The sequence below is a fragment of the Anabrus simplex genome, chromosome 1 (assembly GCF_040414725.1).
Source record: "Anabrus simplex isolate iqAnaSimp1 chromosome 1, ASM4041472v1, whole genome shotgun sequence".
Taxonomy (NCBI): Eukaryota; Metazoa; Arthropoda; class Insecta; order Orthoptera; family Tettigoniidae; genus Anabrus; species Anabrus simplex.
Window position 1 is genome coordinate 793,151,863 of NC_090265.1, and position 16,020 is coordinate 793,167,882.

Consider the following 16,020-nt stretch of genomic DNA (forward strand, 5'->3'; position numbering starts at 1 on the left):
TTATTATTATTATTATTATTATTATTATTAACTTCATTGGCCACATTGGACCACTTGAGTCTTCCACGTACACGTTTTCTTTGAAGGTTGTACTGTTTGATACTTATCTGCCCAGTACTTCTTCATTCATTGTGATTGCAGTGTTCTTAAGTAGTCTGAAATCTCCTTCATCTCTCATCTTCACCTTTCTAAATGACATTTAGAATTGTAACTCGAAGATATATCCTCATCTTATGGTGGCACTTTAGACAGTCAACCACGAAAAGTCTTTTGAAGAAAAATAACAATTAAAATAACATGTCATTCTATTTTAAGTGAGCTGTTTCTTTCTGTTCCCATATTTTATTTTATTTTTTCAGGTAGTTTATTAATTTATTCTTCTAAAATTAGTTTCAGCAGACTGAAGAACCTGACAGTTATAAACTAATATTATGGATCAATTGATTGAATGAAACGTACAGAAACACATTCCAGTCGAAGAACCCTACATATCAGTTCAGCCATTCACAGTTTCATTTAAAGTACAGATGCAAGTATACATAACAGCACAAGAAAATAACTTCCATGGTTTATTCGCAAACCAGTTCATCTGTACCAGATAATCGAGAGTTGACAGTACGGGCGTTAAAATGTACTTTTCTTAAAAAAATAAAAAAAATAAAGTCTGAACATACCTGACTTGCACATTCATGGCGTTGATGCTCAAGAAAGGGGAGGGGAGAGAGAGAGAATAGTGCCCACTGATGAAAAGATCTTGCCTAAAACTCCTGAATTTTTGTTCTGTTTCTTTCCTTTTATGATTATTCATAGACATGCTCTTACCTCATAAGTCCATCCGGGAGATAGTAGGTTCGAATCCCACTATCGGCAGCCCTGAAGATGGTTTTCCGTGGTTTCCCATTTTCACACCAGGCAAATGCTGGGGCTGTACCTTAATTAAGGCTGTTACGGAGTTATCCGTGGTAGTTAGAGGTGAAAGAGGGTGCGGGCGGGAATAGGTCTCAACTACAGAATTAAAGTTAATTTAAAACTTTAACAAAGGTTATATTTTCTTTTCCAAAATCAACAAATGACAACAAATAACAAAGGTGTAACAGGTACCAAGTAGCAGATCAAGAATTTACAGATTACAGTTGTTACAAGATTTGGGCTTCGAGCCCCAAGTTTAATTCCTGAGCTCTCAGCTCACAACCACCATAGCTGAAGGGCAGAAAACCCCTAAGTACGAGGAGCACTTGCTCCTAATTACAATGTTAAGAGGAAAAGAGCAGACCCGCTCTCAATTTTACAAGCCTATCAAAGGCTACAACAAACTTCATTCCTAACTGCCCTTAAGGCACACATACAGTGAAACAGGGGTATCTTGTACCCAACCTACAGGGCCTTCACATGAAGAAAACAAACTCTGGGTTAATTAAATGGCCCAAAAAACCAAATTGACTGGAGGCGTAGCTTGCACTCCTACATGAAACTTCTTAAAACCTAGGTGGCACTCGGCCAGTTATACAGGGGCTAATCCCATACTAGGGAGGTGACTCGTAGAAGAATAATTTATTACACTAAGAAGAGAAGAAAATCGGGTATGAAAACGTAGTCACCTCAAAACAACTTGCGTGGGAGCCCGAGAGGGTTAAGCACTCTCTATCCCAATTGCGGTTAATTTGCATGAATATAGTAAGGTTTACATTGAAAAGGATTCGAACCTTCCCCCGCGGGTTAAAACTGCTGAGCTAGCAAGAAATAAAGATGTTAACAGGCCATTACCTTGTTGATGAACTGCTGCCCGAAGAAATAGGCACTTCCCGCCCCCTGCTACATAACACACACTAAGCAAGTTGTCGATGAAGTGGCCCGGAGACAAGAAAATCAGCAGTTTTTATACCCTCGTGGAAAATTCGAGACCTTTCAAGAATTAATAGACACACCCCTTCAACTTTATTGGTAGACTAGGAATTACACATGGAAACCTGAGGAAGAAAGCTATGATTGGAGGAAAATTAATTACAGAAATTACTGATTGGTTAAATTCAAAACTGGCGGAAAGAGAAGGGTTATACTGCCAACCCAAAAAAATGAATGAAATTTAACAAACAAACTTATGAATACCAAATTTCTTCAAAAAACAGTTCCTTCACTTCACACTAGGGTGCATAATTATAGTTCTTAGGCAGTGACATCTAGAAGAGGGCGTCCACACTTCTTGCTAGATAGTAAACAAAAAACACGTCGGAATAGACACAGTTCAGAAAATTTCAAAATTACACCATTTACCGTAGTGACATCTTTTAAGAAATAGTAGAATTAGTTCAGCTTTCAAGGTTCCAAACTTCTCCTGTAGAGGAGTTTAAATTGGCGCAATATTTGAACTAGCGGCGTGGAGGTGTACCGCCCGGTACAAAGGCCACGGCCGCTTCCTTCCAACTCCTAGGCCTTTCCTATCCCATCGTTGCCATAAGACCTATCTGTGTCGGTGCGACGAAAAGCCCCTAGCAAAAAAAAAACCCTCATAAGTCACTACTCTCCATCTGCGTTTCTTGTTCATCATTGAGCATGTGAACGAACAACAAAGTTAATAATAGCATTTTTATTTTATTTGTTTATATAATTAATAAATTTATCGAAATTTATCTAAATAATTAGTTTATACCCATCTCTCAAGTTTGATGTTTTTGTTGACAGGATGTCCGAGTCTGTGGCATATCCTCATCCAGCAGGAAGAAATATTGCAGGTATGCCTCTATTGTTTTCTAATATAAACATGAAAAGATACAATAATCATTATTTCTGCTTTTCTCTATTTTGCTCTATATCGCCTTTAATACCCATCCTACTATGCAGATCTCATCATTTTTAACAACGTCCATCTGTCATTATTGTTCTCCTCAGATTCTGTATTCTTGCTTCATACATCAATTGAATATGCCCAAATCATCTGTATGTTTTCCTCTATTTAGTGTTGGAATTTTAACCCTCTTATTTCTTTTCATACGTTTTAATTTCTCTTTTTATCTACTTTCTTTTGTAATATACTTCTCAGTAATTTAATTTATGTTGCCTCTATTTAATTTTGGTCCTCCATTGTACCTTAGCCAGAGTTTTTATCACATATAATCATGCATAATGACAGAAGAAGAAAAGAAAAAGATGGATTTGAAGCAGATAGTGGAATCCTGCTAGGAAGTGTTCTTTCTTCATTGTTGTTCAACATTATCATGGGCAGAATTATAAAAAGTACAACAAAATTCCACTGTAGATGATAAGATAATACTATGTACACCTAGAAAAATAAGTTAGCATATGGAAGAAGTCAATTGAAGAAACAGGTGTGAAAATTAGTACAACAAATGTGATAACAATGAAAATCTGCTGAAAAACAGAGAAAATGAAGGACAAAAATAAAATTATGATGGAAAAAGCAAATACAGCTAATTTGAATATGATAAAATGTAGTCCAGATAACTGCTTAAATCTAAACTTTTTTTTTTAATGCTATTTGTTTCTGGGCGTCAACCCATGTGGATCTTTTGCCCCTACTGGTACCATATTATATGAACCTGCGTGTAATTGGAATGGCGGTAGTGTGGAATGTTGTGTGTGAGGAGGGGAAGATTAAGGACATCACAAACACCCAGTCCCCAGGCCAGGGATATTAATCATTACAATTTAAAAACCCTGACCCGGCTGGGAATCTAACCCGGGGCCACCGGTTGACAGGCGGACACGTTCCCCCTACACCACGGGGCCGGACAATTTAACAGTTACTTTTAATGTAAATTAGTAAAGGTACGAAGAGTGGTCTTTAATACCTAAGAAGTTCAGTACGATAAAAATGAATCTAATAAATGTCAATAAGCATGATTTAGTTGAAAGATGCAGTTCAACCAAGTCTGCAGCCAGAGAAGGCTGTGACTAGTAATGGAAGTTGGCATATAATAAATCTGCTCAGTGATTTTAAGTAATGTACTATTTCTAGTCATTGTTTTATGGTAAGAAAACATTCGTTGTGGAAGATACAGTACTCTTCAATAAACGGTAAGAATACCTACAACAAAAAGGGCCTGTCAATAGCAACAAAATTAAAACACTACAGAACAGTTACTCAACCAGAAATAACATACGTAAGTGAAACCATCTTCAAAACAACTAGCACTGGACAAATAGTTAAAATACTCAAGATGGAGAGAAGAATCAGTAGAACGTGCATCAACAAATTGTACCAAAAATATGGACACTGGAGAGTAGTTTCTAATGAAACAGTCTACAAGGAAATAGAACCAGTAATGAGCACAATCAGGAAGAAACTCATTTCCTTTTTTGGGCATCTAATCAGGACTCCAGAGAATAGGACCATCAGGAGAATAATAGAAAAGTAATGGAATAGTAAGTGCAACATTAAGTGGATTATAGAAATCAAGGAAGGTAAGGATGAACTACAAATTACAGTAGAAGACCTGAGAAACAGAACCGACAAAATCAGAAAACTCGTAGACAAACAAACCAGATTGCAAACCAGAATCAAGAAACTGACAGTAGGAAGGGTGATTTCCAATGAAGAAAGATAAGATCTCAGAGAAAGTACTGGGCTGACATGAAACTGAAAAATTATTTGTATAAAGTTGGCTAGAGTGGTCCAGTGAAGGCCATAAAATGTAAATAATAATACATTTTTTTTAAAAAACTGTAAGTACAGATCCTGATATTTGTTTCACCGTATTCAGTGTGCTTGGTAAAAATTTTACGGTTAACCTCAAAGATTAACCTAGAACATTACTATTCAACCCATCATGGCCACCTCTAGTGGCAGAAGTCGGCAATATACAGTGAACCCAAAGTATAATGAAAACTCTGCCATGACTGATATTCAAGTTCCAAGTTACACAATGAATACACACAATAATGTAAACAGCTCCATTTCCAATTGTATTAGACAAGGATCACCAAAGTAACCCAGCGAATACAGAATCTCTTTCTTCAAAGTTAAGCTATTCTGCAGTAATACAAACATGTCCTACCGAAGAACAAGCCATTATTATTGAATCCTATGATTGGATTAAGTATCAGAGATTACGTAATAGCAATAGGAAAACTAATAAACACTAATAACATTAGATTTTTTTCACATATATCAAATAGAAGAATCTTTCATTTTCTCTTGCACAGCTGTGAGCCTGTATCCTGGAGATAGTAGGTTCGAACCCCACTGTCGGCAGCGCTGAAAATGGTTTTCCGTGGTTTCCCATTTTCACACCAGGCAAATGCTGGGGCTGAACCTTAATTAAGGCCATGGCTGCTTCCTTCCCACTCCTAGTCCTTTCCTATCCCATTGTCGCCATAAGACCTATCTGTGCCGGTGCGATGTAAAGCAAATTCTAAAAAGAAAATTAAATTCTCTCTCTAGTGAGAAATGTATTGAAGAACTAACTACTAGACACTCGAGGATACTTGTAAATGTTTCTCTGAAAATAAGGCCCATTCTTACAAGAAACAAGAGGGTCATAATATCATATGTTTGTCCAGTGATCCCAAATTATGTAACTGAAGAGGAACTACAAAAATTAGGCATTAAGCTAATGTCAAAGATTTCTCCAATTAGAGCAGGATAATCAGTCCCTGGATTCTTACACATACTGTACTCAGTTTTTGAAGACAAATATACTTTCAAGCCACGAACCTACTGTGCTGGCGTAGCAGGGGGAGAGGTGATAATTCCACGTGGCGCGTCCCAGGTGGCGGATATGGGGGTCCTAACCGGATTGCGGGTGGACTTGAGGGAAATAAAATACCTCTCGCGGACCAAACACACAACCCCCTGTGGGTGGGGGACGCGGACGAAGAATTCACCCACAGTATCTCCTGCCTGTCGTAAGAGGCGACTAAAAGGGATGACCAAGAGATGATCAAATTGTAACCATGAAACTGCTTGTGATTAGTACCACCACATGGGGAACACCATGGGTCGCTTTTACTTGCGTGTAGTACCACCATGTTGGGTACCAAATAGGTTTGTGATTAGTAGCAACCGAGAGCGCGACGGCTTTTACAGTACCTGTGACTGGTAGCACTATATGAGCGACACCATGGGATGAGGGAACCCGTGGTTCCGGCTTGCCTATGGTTAGTACCCACTATATGAGGAACACCATGGGATAGTACGAGTCCCTGTGGTTAGTACCCTTATGTGATGAACACCATAGGTTTGTGTTGCCTGTAAATGGCACCGCTATGTGCGAAGCAGCGTAGGTCTGTAATACATGTGCAAATTTCATTACCTGTGGGTAGTACTATAATGTGTGGAATACCGCGAGTCTACGCTACTCTTGATTAGTACTGCAACATGACAAATACCATGGTTCTACTTTCCTAGCGATAATACCATTGTGAGGGGCCGCTGACTTGGATTCCTTAATCTTTCAAATGAGATCAAAGTCACAGGGCGAAAAGTCGGGAGGAGTACGGTGGGTGCTCCAATTCTTCCCATCCCCAACGTCGCAGTAGTTGCCCTACACACTCTGCTTTATGTGGTTTTTCATTGTCATGCAGGATTATCGCACTGTCCACAAGATCCAGACTTTTCTCCCGAACGTCACGTCGTACCTGTCGCACCAGGAAGTCCCTGTAGTACTGTGCGGTCACTGTTCTGCCATGTGGAACAAAGTGGCAAACAATGACACCCCTGACGTCATACGCGACGATCACCATCAATTTGACTGGGGAAGGATTCTGACGGACCTTCTGCTTCCTTGGTGATCCAGCATGTCGCCACTCTGTGGACTAATGTTTCAGTTCTGATTCGTATGCCCTGGCCCAAAATTAATCAATGGCGATTATTCATGACAAGAATTGATCGCCGTCCTGTTACCAGTATGAAAGGTGGTCGGAGCATATTGCATAGCGCACCCACTTTTGAACTTCCGTCAGTGCATGCGGTACCCACCGTGATGCGATTTTGCGCAGTTGCAGCTCATTATGCAATATCCTGTGGATGGTGCGTTTCTCGATGCCACTTGCCCTCTCTAACTCCAGTAGCGTCCATCATCCTTCTTCATCCAGGAGCTTTTCGATGACGGCACGTGCCACGTTGGTCCGCACACTGACAGGTCGTCCTGAGCGTTGTTTATCACTGGTTGACACACGTCCTTGCTGAAACTTTTCTACCCACCCTGCTACTGTACAGTATGGTAGGGCATTATTCCCAAGGGCTTCCACTAATTCACTGTGACATTCCATAGCATTTCTTCCTCGGAGAACGGCTATTTTGATGTAAGTGCACTGCTCAACACGGGTTACTTCCATCTCGCACAACACCAATTGACTGATTTCACAGCCCTCGTTGCGCTACTACCAGCTATCACAGAGGCATCTGTTGTTCTGCATACACACTATGCCTGCAGAACTTCCACACGACACACACGTTTGTGATCCGTTCCCATATCTACAAGAAAAAAAATAGTTGCCATGACTTTAGCCCCAATCCTCGTATGTAGATGAACTAGACAAACTTATACTATCAACAAAATTCATAGTCACATTGAAAATGGTTTTCTGTGGTTTCCCATTTTCACACCAGGCAAATGCTGGGGCTGTACCTTAATTAAGGCCACGGCCGCTTCCTTCCCACTCCTAGCCCTTCCCTGTCCCATCGTCGCCATAAGACCTGTCTGTGTTGGTATGGCGTAAAGCAACTAGCATAGTCACATTCTCATAACATATACCCTAAAACACTGAAATGGACTAATGTCACTAGCAGGGAATTTTTATTTTTTTGTGTGTATATTGATGCTGCAGGTGAAGAAGTTGTGCCTGTTGATTACTGGTCAACCAATCCCCTAATATGTTAGCTATTCGGATTTTCAGACCAGAAAAGAGTACTAGAACTATTCAGGAAGGCCTCCTAAAACAAACACAGTAGTCCTTCAAAAGTTAGTCAAAATTTGACTCACTCGGTGCATGAGCCAGTTGCAACTTGTACCCCTTACACCGCAGTAGTCTTTATAAAATTCTACGTACCATATAGGCTGTGGAATGACCAGCTCCAAACTTGCTGTAGGTGTAGACATTTTTGGCTTTGTACATACGTCCCTCTTATGATTTCCACAATGTGTTCTACTACAAGAGGGTACCCTTGTCCTTTCTCTCAGTATACGACAGAACCTGGTTTCACGAATCTGTGATACCATCCTAGGCTTTAGCTGTGGTAAAGCTTTCTGATACTCTACTCTGAAACCTCTGTGTGTGGTAAATTTTGATTGTGTTTCGTGGTATCTCAGACAGCACTGCATGCGCTCCTCACCACTGTACACCTCCATGATCGCATCGTGTATCCCGCTAGACGTGAGAAAATCTGCTGGCTAAACTTAAAACTCGATATGGTGCAAGAGGAGTGCGTGGCTTAAAACGCTATGATATGGATGGCACTAGGTTTGATAAACATCTTAACACATTGATGACTGGGTCCGAATGGAAGCTACTACCCCTTGTTGACCAGATGAAGCAGCGTGGACAGGACGGCTGCGATCACCGCGACATCTTGCGGTCAACTTTTCTATCTTCAGCTGTGTAATGGCGGTAAGGGATGGCTCTTTGAACAACTGTTTTCTAGCCATGTGCTTACAAGGATAAAGATGTGTAATCACATATTTCCTTATTTTATACAACAAAATTCGTCTAAATTATGTACGGTGATAAAATTTTATAAAACGATTGTATAAAAAGATATTGTTTATTCTTTTTAATTACCGGAAGTGCAAATTTTTGTGTGAGGGAAGGAGATTGAGATAAATGGGATACAACTAATGTCACTTTCTTTGTACCTATGGCGAATTTAATAACATTCACTGAAATTGGCATACTATACAGAAAAATGTCTTTCTAGGGTACATAGACAGTACCAAAATTTAATAACATTCCTTAAAGTACGAACACTGTACAGAAATATGTCCATGTAAGCTAGATGTACATTATTTAATAATATAATTCATTGAAATAAATAAATAAATAATGACATGCGGCCTGAGGTCTTTCAATTTGATGCCTGATAGGCGACCTGCGCTTCTTTGAGAATGGAGCCCTACCTGTCATGAATTGTAATGCTTAAAGCGGTACGCACACCCAGACCCCGAAACTTCAAAATTAACTAATGAAGGTTAAAATCCCCACCCCGGCCGGTAATCTAACCTGGGACCCCTTGCACCAAAGGCCAGCATGCTAACCATTTAACCATGGGGCCGGACATTCAATGAAATCAGCACACTGCACAGAAACACATCAATTTAAGCTAGATACTGTGTTTAATGACATTTATTGAAATAATGACACTGCCAAAAAATATCCCTTGTGGTTGGGGGCGATAGAATTAACACCCACAGTATCTCCTGCCTGTTGTAAGAGGCCACTGTTGGGGGCACCAGTGGCTCTTAACATGGGAGCCTTTGTTGGTGACCATAGGCCTATTAGCCGAATCCTGGCATTGTTTCCACTCACTTGTGATAAGGCTACATTGATAATTTCCTGTATATTGTGGTGATTTCAATTAATGTGTTTATTTCAATGAATGCTGTTCAACAGTGTAGGCCTACATATAACATACATTGACATTTTTCAGTACAATGTACTGTTTTCAATTAATGTTAATCAATACTGTACATATAGCCTATATTGGTATTTCTCTGCACAGGTGGTGGTTGTGTTTATTGTTTTAAGAGGTAGTACAACTAGGCCACTATACTCCATTAATACTAATCGGAGGGTAAAATGGAAGGGATCCGACACTACGAAAAATGAAGGTATCGGCCAGAGAAAGATACGGGCCACGGATGGGGTGAACATGAAAGACTCCCTAAGCTTCGCTAACATAATACAGTCCGGGTTGGAGAAGAACCAGAATTGACCAAGGGAGGTCGGATACGATAGAGAACGAGATCGCTAGCTATAGTCGCGTAAGTGCAGACAGTGTTCAGTATTCGGGAGATAGTGGGTTTGAACCCCACTGTCGATAGGGTTTTCCATGGTTTCCCATTTTCACTCCAGGCAATGCTGGGGCTGTACCTTAAGGCCATGGCTGCTTCTTTCCCACTCCTAACCCTTTCCTATCCCATCGTTGCTATAAGACCTACCTGTGTCGGTGCGACGTAAAGCAACTTGTAAAAAAAAAAACCAGGGGAATTGGCCCTGCGGTTAGGGCCGCACAGCTGTGACCTCCATCCGGGAGATAGTGGGGTCAAACCCCACTGTCAGCAGCCCTGGTTTCCCATTTTCACACCAGGGAAATGCTGGGGCTGTACCTTAATTAGGTCTACGGCCGCTTCATTCCCTTTGCCATCTCATCGTCGCCATAAGACCTATCTGTGTCGGTGCAACGTAAGTGAAACAAATTGTAAAAGAAAATTATAGATGAAAGTGAGGAGTCTGGCACAAATGGGTAGAGAAGCGATGCCAGGATTCGGCTAAGGGGCCCGTGGTTGCAAACCCAGGCCCCCAAGTTAAGAGCCGCTGGCGCTGCTTTTAGTGGCCTCTTACGACAGGAGATACCGTGGGTGTTAATTCTACTACCCCCATCCACTGGCGGTATTTTCGTGCACATTTTGATTATGTCAGTGAATGTCACCATTGTCGGCTGTAACTCGATCCTAGTATATATAACTTCTTCCTGCATACATTGATCAGTTCAACTCAGTTTATGGATGACTAAAGAGACCAATCCTGGCATAAAACATACGCCCACCCAAATTACACTGAATGGATGGTGGAAGGCGGGGTTGTTATTGATAGAATTTTCTTGCTTGTTGCTTGGCCTCTTGATGTCTGCAGCGCTCTCCTTCAAACAAGTTGACAGCGGTGGATGTAGTGTTCCGCCATAGTGAGCGGTCCACAGCACATTCTTCCCATGTCTATCTATACCAATTGTCTTCGTGATGTGTTTCAGCTGGTCAATAAAACGCTTAAAAGGTCTACGGCCAGAGCAAAGTTCGCCATAAAGAATTTGGCGGGGAAGCCTGGTATCACCCATGCGGTGAACATAGTCTGACCATCTCAGTTGATGAGCGATGATTGTTGCCTCGATGCTATTTAGCTGCGCTTTGTCAAGAACTGCCATATTGGTCACATAGTCCTCCCACTTAATATTCAAGATTAATCTCATTTTCTGTTGGTGGAAGCTCTCAAGTTTTTCAATATCACGGCGGTAGTGTCCAAGTTGCACAGCCATACAGTAGCCTGGAAATGACAGCTTTGTACACCATGGGTTTGGTATGCAGTTTTAGGTCGTTATTCATGAAGCCTCTGTGCATTAACCATCCGAATGCTGCATGAGCAGCTCCAGTTCTTTTTATCAATGTCTTGTTCACAGGTACACCGTTTAGACAAGATGCTTCCAATATATGAAAAGTGATCAACCTGTTCCAGTGTTGTGTCTACGATGGAAATACTGAACTCAGGAAGTGTTAATCCTGGGGCAGGTTGTGCAAGTACCTTCTTTTTTTTTCGCATTAATGGCATGACCAAAGCGATCACATGCAGTTTTAAAGCAGTTGACTGACTGTTGTAGTTCTACAGGTGTTAGAGCAGGAGGTGTGGTGTCATCGGCATACTGCAGTTCTCAATATAAAGTCTAAAAGTCTCCACCTTATCAATACATTCATTACACACTATCACTCACAGTAGCGGTTTCGACCCTCTGAGGGTCATCCTCAGCTGATGATCACAACATGCAGTTTAAAAACATCACATAGGAATGTTACATAGTCATTACATTATTTTGGTTTTGACAAACCGTCTATAGTGATTGATATAGTTTAAAAAACTTAACATATGTTAAAAGTACATTTTTGGATTATAGATATGTCATATAATATGGGAAGACATTATAATTTTACAAATGTTTCCAATCAGTATAAAATTTAAAACTTAGTAATATTATTGGATGTACAATATGTTTGAAGTATCTATTTTTCTACATTAAAACTTTTAACTAAATAGATAAAACATTTTGGTGCAAGTTGGTTCTTGCGGCGTATTATATATACACTATGTTGTGTGATCACCGTTTTCATTTATTGGTGGTGTAATGGTCTGAAGTGACTTGAATATTATATAAAATTAGATAGTTTTCGATGCGAGACTTTTTAAATTTATGCTAAGATTGAGTTGATGGTGAGATGCGGGTTGTGAAAGTGGAAGTTGTTTACAGCGACGTGCTTCCTTTAATTAATATTATTGATTTCTTCAAGTGTCATTGTGTTCTGGGTATGTCATGTTTTAGTGTAAACGCTCCTCTTCTCTTTGTGGTGGAAATGTATTATCTGTAAGTTGAAAATAAAATGTGAGAGATGTTGCGTCTGCTGGATTAGTATTTGAAGTAAAATGGGTGTGTGTGTGTGTGTGTACTTACATAGCTGTTGACACTTGGTGTGTATTATACCGCAGCACGTTGAGTACTGTTGCATGTTTGTCTGGAGTTACTGCTTGTGGCTGCGGAGGGGAAGTTCGGAGGGGTAGGAGGAGCAGCTGTTGGGGAAGCGGGACTGGAATGGGAGACGTCTTCTGGCAGTTCTTTTATATGTATCGGGTCTTGCGTTTTGATTCTTTTTAGGTAATTGTTTTTTAAGAAAGGGATAACTGCATCAAAAAGAATATTGACTTTGTCCGTAATTTCTTTTAAATTAAAGCTTGGATTGGTATATTGGTCTAGGTTGATATAAAATTCTTTCATTATATTGGGTAAGGTGCTCTTGCGGTTGGTGCTTAGAATTTGCATATCATTTTCAATATTTGTAAATTTATGTTTGAGTTCTTCAAAATGTTGGCCCATAGCTGAGAAATGACTGTGTTTTATTGCGTTGATATGTTTATTGTAACGTATCTGAAAGTTCCTCCCAGTACATCCAATGTAGCTGGCTTCACAGTTATTGCACTTCATACGATAGACTCCTGAGTGACTGTATTTGTTATTGTTGATGGATTTGGAGTTGTATAGGATATTAGCATTGTACTGTGTGGTTCTGTAAGCTATTTTTAGATTTCGTTTCTTGAAAATGTTCGTTATCGGATATATATGGGTGTTGTTAAAAGTAAATAGTACGTAGTTTTTCTTAGTTTTTTCATTTCTAATTAGCCTAGATTTGGGTTGATTTTTTAATTTTATATATGATTTTATTGATAATTTCTTTTTTGTATCCGTTTTGTCTGGCTATTTCGTGGATCAGGTTGAGTTCTTTATTTAGTTCTTCTTTTGTTAGTGGTATATTAAAAGCTCTATATATCATACTATGATATGCCGCTTTCTTGTGTGCGTTAGGATGGATGGAGTCTATTTTTATTGTGTTGGACGTATGTGTGGGCTTTCTGTATATCTTATATGATCGATGGTTGTCGTGCCTGGTTATAGATATGTATGTATGGTTTTTTTGCGTGGGTATGTTTGGGTACATGTTTATTATATCGTATGATGCTAGTTTATGTTGTTGTTCTATTTTTATTTCTTTCGTGGTGTTGCAGAAGTCTATTGAATTTCGTACTGTTTTTTTTTTTAGCTAAAAATACATAATGTTTTTTTAGGAATGTCTGGATGAACTGTGACAGTTTATAAGTTGGACTCGGTCTGTAGTTTATTATAGGTCTCGTAGGGACGTTATCTTTGTGAATTTTTGGATAGGCTTTAGCGGTTGGTAATCTTGGGTTCATTGTGATAAGTTTTGCAGTTTCTTGTTCATTTAGAAGAAAATGGGTATTTTTTAGTAATGTTTTTAGATTTCTTTGGATGCTGTTAGTAGGGTCTTTGTTTTTGATTTGGAAGGTATTATCTTGAAAGCAAAGTTTGGTTTTGGCTGTGTATTCGTTTTTGTCCATGATGACAGTGGTATTGCCTTTATCTGCTTTGGTTATTAGTAAATTGTTCTGTTTGATTTTATTTTTTTGTTTTTTAATTTGTATGTTATTCTTGGTACTGTTGTTGCTATTCTCATTACTTTTACGCTAAAACATGACATACCAAGCTCGATAGCTGCAGTCGCTTAAGTGCGGCCAGTATCCAGTAATCGGGAGATAGTGGGTTCGAGCCCCACTGTCGGCAGCCCTGAAGATGGTTTCCCATTTTCACCGCTTCCTTCCACTTCCTAGGCCATAAGACATACTATCTGCGCACTTTTTAGTGATAGATTTACACCCTAGTGCTGAAGTGGTCGACTTCGGTTATCTTCGAGATTCGTATTGGCAACCTTTGAAACACAAACTAAGAATCGCTTATCATCGCTGTGCGACATCTGGCGTACACTTTAAGTACTCGTACTGTTGTTGTTTACACAGCAAAGCCAAACTATAGAATTCATGCTAGGAACACGTTTCGCAGCGGGAAATGTTATATAGTATTATATATTGTGTGTGTGACACAGTTGTTTGCTTAAAATAATAAAGGTTTATAAAATTCATATCAATCGATCATATTATCGATTCAATTCAGATTTCATTTCCATTCTGTTGGCAGTATTAACGGAACCCTTCTTACTTCTCCAACGAGTACAAAAATCTATCACTAAAAAGTGCGCATACTATACCTGTGTCGGTGCGACGTAAAGCAAATAGCCAAAAAAAAAAAAAAAACCTTGACATGTCCAGAACACAATGACACTTGAAGAAATCAATAATATTAATTAAAGGAAGCACGTCGCTGTAAACAACTTCCACTTTCACAACCCGCATCTCACCATCAACTCAATCTTAGCATAAATTAGAAGTTTTATGCATATACATCACAAAGTCTCGCATCGAAAACTCTGATTTTATATAATATTCATGTCACTTCAGACCATTACACCACCAATAAATGAACACGGTGATCACACAACATAGTGTATATATAATACGCCGCAAGAACCAACTTGCATCAAAATGTTTTATCTATTTAGTTAAAAGTTTTAATGTAGAAAAATAGATACTTCAAACATATTGTACATCCAATAATACTACTAAGTTTTAAATTTTATACTGATTGGAAACATTTGTAAAATTATAATGTCTTCCCATATTATATGACATATCTATAATCCAAAAATGTACTTTTAACAAATGTTAAGTTTTTTAAACTATATCAATCACTATAGACGGTTTGTCAAAACCAAAATAATGTAATGACTATGTAACATTCCTATGTGATGTTTTTGAACTGCATGTTGTGATCGTCAGCTGAGGATGACCCTCAGTGGGTCGAAACCGGTACTGTGAATGATAGTGTGTAATAAATGTATTGATAAGGTGGAGACTTTTAGACTTTATATTGTGAATAAAATCAATACGGAGATGTAACATAGATTATAATACTGCAGTTCTGTCACCCGGGTAACCAGAGCACGTCTTTGTGAGCGAAGTCTTGCCAGATTGAAAAGGCCTCCATCAAAACGAAATTTAATCTCCATGCCTAAGTTGTTTGCAGATGATTCATGCAGCACGGCAGCCATGTACAGTGCAAAGAGTGTAGGAGCAATCACACAGCCTTGTTTCAATCCATGAGTGATTGGGAACGAATCTGATACTGAGTTACCATGAAGAACCTGTCCAGACATGCCATCATGAAGAGCTTGAACCAGTTCCACATAACATTCAGGACATCCAAAATGTCTCAATACTTTCCAAATCAAAGGCTTTTTCCAGATCATAGAAAACTAAATACAGAGGCTGCTGCTGTTCTCTGCATTTTTCCTGGAGTTATCTAGCACAGAAGGTCATATCTGTTGTGCCTCTGGAGGTTCGGAAACCACATTGAGACTCGGGCAAAATCCTCTCGGAGATAACTCGGAGCCGGTTTAGTAGAATTCTTGTGAGAATTTTACCTGCAGTTGACAAAAGTGATATACCATGGTAGTTCCCACATACACTACGATCGCCTTTCTTAAAGGTAGTGATGATGGTAGCATTCTTCAAGTCGTCAGGTACTTCTCGAGTTTCCCAAATCAAGAGGATGAGTGTGAAAAGTCTAGTCTTCTAGGGTATACCTCCATTTTGTATCGGTTCCAAAGGGATGCTATCAGGACC

The 16,020-nt window shown here is 39.4% G+C and overlaps 1 protein-coding gene across 1 annotated transcript in view; it reads left to right on the forward strand.

Annotated features, from left to right (window-relative positions):
* The window catches only part of LOC136857536 (uncharacterized protein CG7065), a 400,740-nt gene that overhangs the window by 212,724 nt on the left and 171,996 nt on the right, over positions 1-16,020 (forward strand). Inside the window, exon 11 of the mRNA XM_067136265.2 lies at positions 2,680-2,729. Coding sequence (XP_066992366.2) covers positions 2,680-2,729 — 50 coding nt within the window. The remainder of the gene's footprint in view (positions 1-2,679; positions 2,730-16,020) is intronic.